This window comes from Melanostigma gelatinosum (assembly GCF_949748355.1).
Source record: "Melanostigma gelatinosum genome assembly, chromosome: 19".
Taxonomy (NCBI): domain Eukaryota; kingdom Metazoa; phylum Chordata; class Actinopteri; order Perciformes; family Zoarcidae; genus Melanostigma; species Melanostigma gelatinosum.
In genome coordinates, this window is record NC_136652.1 from 10,688,606 (window position 1) to 10,698,440 (window position 9,835).

A 9,835-nucleotide genomic window follows, 5' to 3' on the forward strand; every position below is an offset into this window, starting at 1 on the left:
TCTGACCCACAGTGATGAGTTGAACAGAACCTATGGTGAGGACAGCACAATGCCTTTTGACAACATCGCAAACAAAAATAACACAAGCTCCGATGACACCAGAAGAAATAGAACCTCATTTAGAAGAAACGGCCAGTCTCTGACTGAGCAAGATAACCCCAGTGTCCCAGAATCCACCAGAACCTTCCCGCAGGAGAGCCCAGCTTTTAAAGAAACCACAGCTACTGTAATCTCCACTGGACCCAGAACCATCACCATAACCTCTGCGGTTTCCACTGTAGACTCCCTCGGGTTCAAAAACACCAACGGGTATGGCAAAGGAAGAAGATCCTCGGAGATGCACGCTGACAAGATGGGAAGCAACAGCGAGGACCACCCGAGTTTCACCCAGAGCCAAGGTAACAAGCGAGGATCCTGTAGGATGTCGAGAGGGAATATGCAGAATAAGAGACTTTCTGAGGACAGAGAAGAGAAACAAGAAGGAGAGGCGACTGTGGAGGGGACGTCTCAGTTCTGTACCAGCCTTGATGAAGAGAGGAGGATGAGGAGGATGAGTTTGGTTAATCCAGATCAGAGCCCCAATACCGGCAGCAGAAGTGCGAATCCTACTCTCACCATCACCGCCTGGGAGGCTGGCTGGAATGTCACAAACGCTATACAGGTATTCATCATTATGGTCAGAAATCATTTCCATGCATAAGAAAAAAGTTACATTGCAATATGGATTTGGTGACTTTTGTATTTTAACCCATTAATTAACAATTTATTTTTCCATTATTTTAGGTTATTAACCCCAGTTTAGTTTATTCATTCAGATTACTGTAAACCGTTGTCGAACTCCATCATTTATTTTAGACTTATGATTATGTTTTCCTACTTTCCAGGCAGCCCTATCATGTAACTACACTGGGATCCCTCTTTGATCCCTTTTCCTGTTTCCTTAAAAGACACATAACTAATGTGAGTCACAGAAGATGTAAGGCTCTGCCAAATGAATGTGATGTAATGAAGAATGAGACGAAGCCGAATCCATGACAATGAGTTATGCGTGTCGTTAAAAGTTATTCAATCATTGCGTAGCAATCTAGTTTTGAAGCCCAACCGTGTTCCTTGTTTCAAATTTGGAATTGGCTGCTGAGTTAGATTTTCTGATAACACAGCCCATGTTTACTGCAGCTGCAAACTTGAAATTCATTATGTTGTTGGTTCAATTTCAGCATGTCGTTCCTCCTCTTTGTCAAAGACGTTATGTCTCTCTCTCTCGCTTGCGAAATGCAAATGTTAATGTAAATGCAAACCGGCGAGCTGCACAGTGCATTCAAAAAGCATTAAGCACGCAGAGTATTTGATTCGCTCCCATTGTGTTTGGATGTCAACTAAACAATGCTCTGTGGTCTTGCAGGCTGTTTGCCAGGCACTCTCCAGTCTTCATAATCAAATAAAGTGTGAATCAAATTGTTTAAAAAAAAAAAAAAAAAGAGAAAAGCTCCCGGCCACATGCAGTGTCTCCTCGTGGCAGTAATGCTAATAGCTTATTATGCTGTAAATGCTGAGCTGTATTCAACTGCTGCACTCATGTAAATGTGTCCTTTCACTGAATACATGCTGTGTAATTGAACAGTGTCGCTGGGTCTGTAAAGAACATTATGACATTATAGGTCACCAATACGGTGTACGCATGCATAGGCCTACACACACACACACACACACACACACACACACACACACACACACACACACACACACACACGCACACGCATGCTTACAAATGAAGACACATGCATGCAAACCATCTCCTTCAGGAGTCAAGGTGAATTTACATCAAATGCTGTAATTCAGCGGTCAGAGCTGTTGTCATTAAACTACGCATACCAACACATTATATTTAGTGGATAAACAACTGTTTTATGTGCTTGCTTTATTGATGGTAGTCTATCTATCTGAGATATATATTCCGTTTTAATTAGAGACCAAAAGGTCTGTGATATATTCCACATTTAAATTCCCCATTCAAACCCATGATTTGTTACTTCTGTAACCTCCATGCTGAGCTATATTTGAGTTCATTTATCCCTGAAACCATCCTGGGAATACAATAGTTTCTATTTGACTGTTTTTTACTGCAGCATGTTTTTTTGGGAGGGGGGGGGGGCAGTATCGGCTTGTTTCGGGGGTTGGGTTGCTTTATGTTTTATAGGTTATTCATTACCTGCAGCTCAATGTAATCAGGAACCTGAACCAAAAGGGTTGCTCAGTAATCCCTTCTGTTGAGATCACAGATGGGTTAAGTCGAGGTGACTATTGGATGACGAACGTAGCAGGAAGGAGTATTTTGTATTAAAGCTGGGGATTTACTGGATGCTTGAAAATCTCAGATGGTGATGGATGACCACGTAGTAACAATATCAGACACAGAATGTATCTGATGTATAAACATCGGCGCCATGATGACAGATCCATTTGTTAAGAGGCTAACAGATGTCTGAGTAATGGAACAAAAAAGAACATGTGTTATCTCCTATCAGGGCTAAAAAGAAAATATGTATTTTCCGGTGGTTGTATATTGATGCCAACATAACTATGTGATATGATGTGATATGAATAAAGTTTTATTCTTTGCTTCCTAAAGTTTTAAAGTTGCTGCCAGAAAACGCAAAAAACAGCTCCAGCTCTCAAGCCTGACCTGACTGTTAATGAGGCAGATCCTCTTTGTGTGGCTTCCTCCATGAGAGACATATGGACCTTTTGGTTCTGCAAAAAAAAATCTCTTTGACTGCCTTTGATTGTCTGCTTTTGAGCGACATCTTAGCTTAAACTGTTTTGGAAATACAAGTTCTAAATATATTGGGTGACAGTTTATTGCAGGATAAACTTGAATCTCTGTCTCCCTCAGAGCCAATCAGGGATTTCCTCTCCTCCCTTATCGTACCCGTTTGCGATTGGGAGCTGCTTCAGGTTGCGTTGAGCTGAGCTGAGTAACCAATGAGGAATTAGCTGGCAAAAAAACACAGAGAGAAAGAGAAGCGGAGAGAGAGAGAGAGAGAGAGAGAGAGAGAGAGAGAGAGAGAGAGGGGAGATGAAATCAGATACTTAAGCGTCAAACTGCTTTCATCACCAGCAGCTCCATTTAAACATCAAAGCGCCATCAGCATATGCGGAGCAGACACAAAATAGTAACTTGAAAGAGAGGGGATGTGTTCTTGTCTGTTTATGCGTCCACAGTGTGTGTTACTGTGTGTTACTGTGTGTTACTGTGTGTGTTACTGTGTGCGCCTGAGCCTCCACAACTCTGTCAGTGAGTCCGTGTGTCTCCATGTAGCAACATGCAAAAAGCAGCGGCTCCTTCAAAGTAGCCTATTGTCTCCTCTGATCTCCCCTCGTCCTCTTCCTCCTTCAGCCTCCTGCTCTCTAGCCGTGCGGTCCCGCCTCTCCTCCCTCCTCCCTCCATTCTGTGTCTGTCTCCTTCTCTCCTCGACCCTCTTCTTTTCTTGCCTCCCACCTCCATTTCTCCTCTCTCTGGCATGTCACTGACGTTTTCCGTCTGTAGTGGGCCAAAGCTCGACTCTCCTCTTCCTTCTGCTCCTGCTGGTCTCCTGCATCCTCCATCTCTCCAGGCGTCACGCCAAACCCCTCCTCTTGCTTGCTCATCTTACAACCATCTTTTTTTCTTCTCTTTCCTCTTCAATGGTCTTCCTTAATCTCTCCTTTCCTCTTTTCTTTCCACAAAGTTTTTAGAATTCTCTCATTTTAATGATTTTCAGTTGTGATTTCTACATGGTCATTTCAATTATGAGGCACCTTTTTAAATGGGGTCTTGGTCTCTTCCTATTTCTAATCTGCCTCACAACCCTACCCATCTGTTCTTTCTTTCCACCTCTCTCTTCTACGCCCAGGGGATCTTTGTGTTGGGTTTGCCCTTCGCCCTGGTCCAGTCAGGTTATGTGGGTCTTGTTCTGCTGGCTCTGTCAGCCTGGTTCTGCAACCACACAGGGAGGATCCTGGTGGCCTGTCTGTATGAAGAGGAACAAAGGTGTGTCCATTATCTTCTATTCATTTGGTGTCAATGAGCTATCTGCAATATCTCGATTTTATTACGTAAAAACACTTTATTACTGCTGTTTACTGTTTGCTGACAGCAGATATACGAAGCAACTTATTTCACTTTGTATCATTGCTGTAGCACTGCTGGGCCGTACATCCCACTGTGCTCAGTGGGATGTTTTTATTTGAAGCCATTGTTGGCCAAGTTTGAGTTCCTGCAGATGCTACTCTCCTCTCTGTATTTCCAGCAATGGCGACTACCATTTCTGACAACAGATGCGTTCTCATATTTATTCCTTCTATACTCAGACTGCTCGGGGGAATCCAACCCCAATTGTGGTACGAACACAGAGTCGAGAGTTTTGAGAGTCCAAATACACAAACATTCAGCGGTGGCGAACAACCACTGCCACAGCTGAAAGATATGCGAGTGTGTTTTGTGGTCCATTTGTGGTTTGAGTTTACTTTTGCCTCACTGGTTTCAGAGTTTGTATTTCGAACATATACGTTGCTAGCTGTAAGAAATAAAAACACATCTCATTGTGCTGGAACATCAGCTGTAGCTCATAGTAGTTCAACGAGCATGCTGCAGCTTTGAAAACACTGACAATGGCTAAAAGTGTGAATTTGTATCAGAAACAATTCATCGCAGGTGTTTGTGTCTTTCAGCGGAGGCTCGGTGTCAATGGTCAGAGTCCGACACAGCTACCAGGACATCGTGGAAGCCGGCTGCAAAGGACTGTGGCCCCACTGGGCTGCACTGGGGGGGTGGATGGTCAATGTAGCTCAGGTAACACACACATCGGAAGACTTCTAGATGACTTATTCATCATTCAAGATGTACAGAGAAAAGAAACGTCCTAGTATCCCACAATATACAGTAAATACATGAAGTGAACGTCTCTCCTCTCACCCTGTTTCTTCTTGTACTTCAGGTCATTGAGCTGTTGATGACCTGCACCCTGTATCTGGTCGTCTCCAGCAGTCTGTTGTCTGACAGTCTATCAGGGATGGCCGTTCCTAGATCACTGTGCTCTCTGGTGTCTCTGACGTTCCTGCTGCCCTGCCTGCTGCTGACTGATCTCAGACCAGTCTCCACCCTCAGCCTGCTGTGCTCCCTGGCACACATACTGATCAGGTGATTGAATAGAAGAGGCGTCGGGTTTGTTCTGACAGAGCAGTAAACTTGTGCACGCTGTCAGCTGATCAGCATCAGCTGACAAACTGGCCAATCATACTGAATCAAGACAACAAGGCGGCCGTCATCGTCTGCTCTCATTCACTCTCCTGTGATGATTTTGCAGCTGCCGGTTACGCTGTCTGCTCCCACCTGCTTCCCACTGCTGTTACTGGTTGTTTGATTTATTTCTCATGCCAGGTGTCTTGGAAGATGGAGCTGGGTCTCTTCTTTGGTTTGTAATTCGTGTGCATATACACATTTCTTCTCATTCATTTCCGTTCAAATTCAAGGCTTAAGCAGGGAAAACAACATTTTAGCTTGACCTTTACATTGTTGCTGAATCTCTTATGACTTCTTTGGGAATCAGCCTCTGGAGCAGACGGTAAAGAATGAAGTAAGAGTAAGCATTGGTTGCATACACTAAGGTTACATACTGTAATGGTAAATAATAAACACAACATTTAACTCGTTTTGTAAAAGATATCTGAACACCATAAAAATGTCTTCACGTCAGTCACTGCTGTGTCTTTTTATTTGTCTTGTATTGTTGTTTTTTTGGTTAGATTTATAAGGGTATCCAAGTGAATAACAGTTAAACATATACAGTATAAATATACAGTGTATTTGCTTATTCACATTCTGCAATTACGGCCATGTTTGCTATTTTATTCAGAAAAACATGAGATGACTGTCTACTGAAAACCATGTATTTCCAAAACGTCAACCTTTGATGGGTTAAGTAATACAATCTTGTTTTCTGTTACATTTTCCTCGGACAGTGACAATTAAGAATTGTGTTAATGCGATGAATATTCCCCAGATCAATTTTAGCTTTTTGTCTCTTGTATTTTCTATTATTTTGATCTTCCTTCCATCGTCTTCTTCGCCTGTCTTTAGGTAGGACTTCTGCTGTTTTTGTCCTGTGTACTTGAGAGTACACAGTCCTGTAAATAAATGGAAGGATTGTCATTCCATTCATTTTCGATGCTTTGTTCATAGAGCATTATCTTTTCTCATCTTCTCTCATTTTGTCTCCGACCCTCTTTCAGCCTGTTGGTCATGCTGTACTGTTTGAGTCGAGCCAGCAGCTGGTCTTGGTCCACTCTGTCTCTGTCTGTGGACCCGGAGGACTTCCTCGTTTCCGTGGGCGTCATCATCTTCTCCTACACCTCACAGATCTTCCTCCCTCCTCTAGAGGGCAGTATGGAGGACAGAGGGCAGTTCAACGCCATGCTGGGGTGGACTCATGGAGCCGCCTGCATCATGAAAACTCTGTTTTCTTTACTGGTTAGTGACATTGTATCACGCAGCAAAGGTTCTTGTAATTTCAGTGACATTATTGAGTTGATATAGAAACATTGTATGAGTTGATGATGCCTCTGATGGGTCTGAAAAAATTGTTTCGTGAGGACTTAAAAAGATATAATGACATATACATCGTATATAAAGTGAAATACAGTTTTATTTTAATTCATCGATCACCAAATATCCAAAAGCTGTTGAGACAGAAACTAAATGTACTCTTGGCTTGACATCTGGCTGACAACAGCAGGTCTAATCAAGCGATGGAAGAAGGGACGGACAAATGGAGTGCTTAATTAACTGATTGCATTGATTGTTTTCCTCCTCCGCTATAGGCCGTGCTGACCTGGGGGGCAGAAACCAGTGAGGTCATCACAGACAACCTGCCCTCTGACCTCCGACCTCTCGTCAACCTGAGTCTGCTTGCTAAGGCCCTGCTGTCCTACCCTCTGCCATTCTATTCTGCTGCTGAAATACTACAAACCTGTCTGCTTGGAGGTGAACACGACTGAAACCACTGACCTTGCCCAAAGTATTGTAAGAAATATTAGAAAAATACAGGTTATAGTAGCGTGTACCCACGAAATAGATCTGAGGTTAAGACTGGCTGTAGATCTACATTGTATATGTTACAATAGCTGTTATGTAGATAACACATGGCCAAAGGAAACTGGAATGTCATTTACACATTTCTACTGTAAAGCATCAGGGGCATGTAGCAGGCCTGAGGCTGGAGGTTCCCTGGATTATTTCGAGACATTTGTACGCTCTCCCATGCTCAGCAGTTTACCTTGAGCATATCATGTAATTGCTCCAGAGATTACCAGCGATTAACTGTGGTTAGACGGAGCAGCCTCCAGGTGGGAATGTCCGCAGGTGTTTCAGTGTGAAGAACGGTCGTGCTGAAACAGAGCATGGCAGCATAGTTGGCTTTCTATTAAAGGCTTGTTTAGCGCACAGATCACCACTTATGTTAACTATTGGCATTCACCCTCGAGCTCCCATAACTATATCAACGATGGAACTAAGCAGTGTGGTATTCAGCGCAGATATTCAAACACTGGATGCTCAACAAGTCCAATGAATTAAAATCTGATTAGATAACTTTATTAATCTAGTTTAATAACTGGTTTGGCTGTCCATGCACAGTGACAAAATAATAAAAAACCCACAAATCAGACGGATCACAGCAGACTACTCGCCACTACACCAACACTGATACAAACTAACACATGTGTTTGTGCAGCAAAACTTATGAAATGAAACCTTACAGATGAGGTCAAAAAATACAACCTGAATCAAAAAACAAGCAGATATCACATGCCATTTATTTTGATTTGAGAGCTGAGTGATCAGGGAAAAATCGTTAATGTGTTCACTGTCAACGTATTTGTCACCATAGCTGAACTTCACTAAGTTATTCACTGTCAACAAGGATGAAGTTGATACTATTTTATTGATTGTACGATACTTTATACCCCCAAGTGGTGGATAGTTCAATTCACTTGGCAAATGCAAAGATCATTTAAAGCGTCTCGGTCCTCTACAGCTTTTATTTAGAACACAACTGTCAATTCATACTGTCAATAATGTCACTAATTTGGTCATTGTACGACCTCATTGAAATTATGTCATACTGTAAATAATGATGTCAGGAAAACAATGAGTCAAAATAGAGAAACCCATGAACAAAAGTTGCTTTGCGGGTACATCATTTTACAAATTTGCCACCAAAAGTAACTTCTCTGCTTTGATCTTGCTACAGATGTCTCATCCCGCTCCAAACATGGAGGTCGAGGTGTGTCTCGTCTGGCCCTTTTGGTCCGCACCGCCTTGCTGATGACATCATACCTACTGGCCCTGCTAGTCCCCAGGTTCTCCCTGTTGATGGGTTTGACAGGCAGCGTGACCGGGGCGGCCATGACACTCATACTGCCGTGCCTCCTTCACCTCAGACTGCAGTGGGGCCGCCTCACTGTAAAGGACCGGCTGATAGATGTGTGCATACTGAGTCTGGGAGTCATCTGTAGTGTGTCTGGTGTGATCTGTTCAGTGAAAAGACTGGTGGGAATGTAGGACGGACAGCACATTTTCTGTGTTAGAAAACTGTATCAGTGCATGATAACTCTAGTCCTTAAAGCAGCATTAACGATGTTAACTCGTGCAAAATCGATTGATAATTATTATCGACTCTGCAGTTCCCCGCACAGATATTTTAAGTGTCTTTCAGCTCATGCTTTTGGTTTCTGGTCCACAACTTTACTATTTCGGTTCACTCTTGTTGCTTTCATCAGTGTCATTTTCAGCCACAGCAGGCAGGCAGCCGTTCTCAGCAACAACTCCTGAATAATGCACAGTACACGACCAAGTTAGCAAAGCGAAGTCTGTTAACAGGCGGAGTTTGCACATTTCTGTTGCCTCCAAGTGGCCAAGAAAATTCCGTTATTCCAGGTTATTGAAAAAGAAGTCTGTTAACAAGTTCAGATTCTTGAATATTGCTTTTCTGAAAATGTTGGATGTAGATATGACTAGAGTATGTATTATGTTTGCAAGAATTCTATTTTTGTTGTGCTTTGATTGTACAGTAGGTGGGAATATCCGATGGATTTCAATTAACCAAACCATCAATATGTTTAAATCTTGTTTGTGAGAAGGAGTAAACGCAGATATAGTTCATGTTTTTGTGATTACATTGGACAACAAAAGAAGGATTAAGTTATCAAGAATGTCCCCAGCTTCTGTTCAGGTAGAGCGTGGAGTTTTGTTACAGGCTGAACTACAATGCAATTAACTCTATTTTTTAGGTTTTAGTGTCGAGATAAAGCTTTTTGTTGTGCAGCATTATAATGCAGTGTTCTGTGATATTAATGTCTGAACTTTATCTTTGGTGTGAAAATGGACTAATTAGCGTCCAGGGGAAATAAACATTGAAAACGATAACTTACCTTCTCCTTTGGGCTGGAGAAGATTGAGTGATGTTGTTTTATCTCGTGTCTCAATTTGTAATTGTTGGAAGATGTATGGAGGGAGTGTGTGTGTGTGTGTGTGTGCGCGTGTGCGTGTGTGTGTGCGTGTAGGTGTGTGTGTGGGTGTGTGTTACTCATGTTAAGGGTTAGGCTAAGCGTCAAGTACGGCAACAAAAAAAGGGAACCTGTAATTACGGCTGTGAATGTACTGCTTCTTTATTTACAAGCGTACACACTACGTTATCCACAACTGCACATACAAATGACGTCTGCAGGAAATGAATATAAGACAATGTAATGTCCTCTAAAGTGAAGGAAACACGACTCTGTTTGTGTGTGTGTGTGT

At 42.6% G+C, this 9,835-nt stretch overlaps 1 protein-coding gene across 1 annotated transcript; it reads left to right on the forward strand.

The window, feature by feature from the left end:
• Nucleotides 1-9,509, forward strand: LOC306793341 (vesicular inhibitory amino acid transporter). Its single transcript, XM_079290919.1, has 8 exons — nt 1-35; nt 282-661; nt 3,894-4,030; nt 4,711-4,831; nt 4,977-5,179; nt 6,271-6,508; nt 6,859-7,021; nt 8,289-9,509. Exons 2-8 carry the CDS (start codon nt 338-340, stop codon nt 8,597-8,599), a joined length of 1,497 nt encoding a protein of 498 aa, XP_079147045.1. The 5' UTR covers nt 1-35; nt 282-337; the 3' UTR covers nt 8,600-9,509.
• The last annotated feature ends 326 nt before the right edge of the window (nt 9,510-9,835 follow it).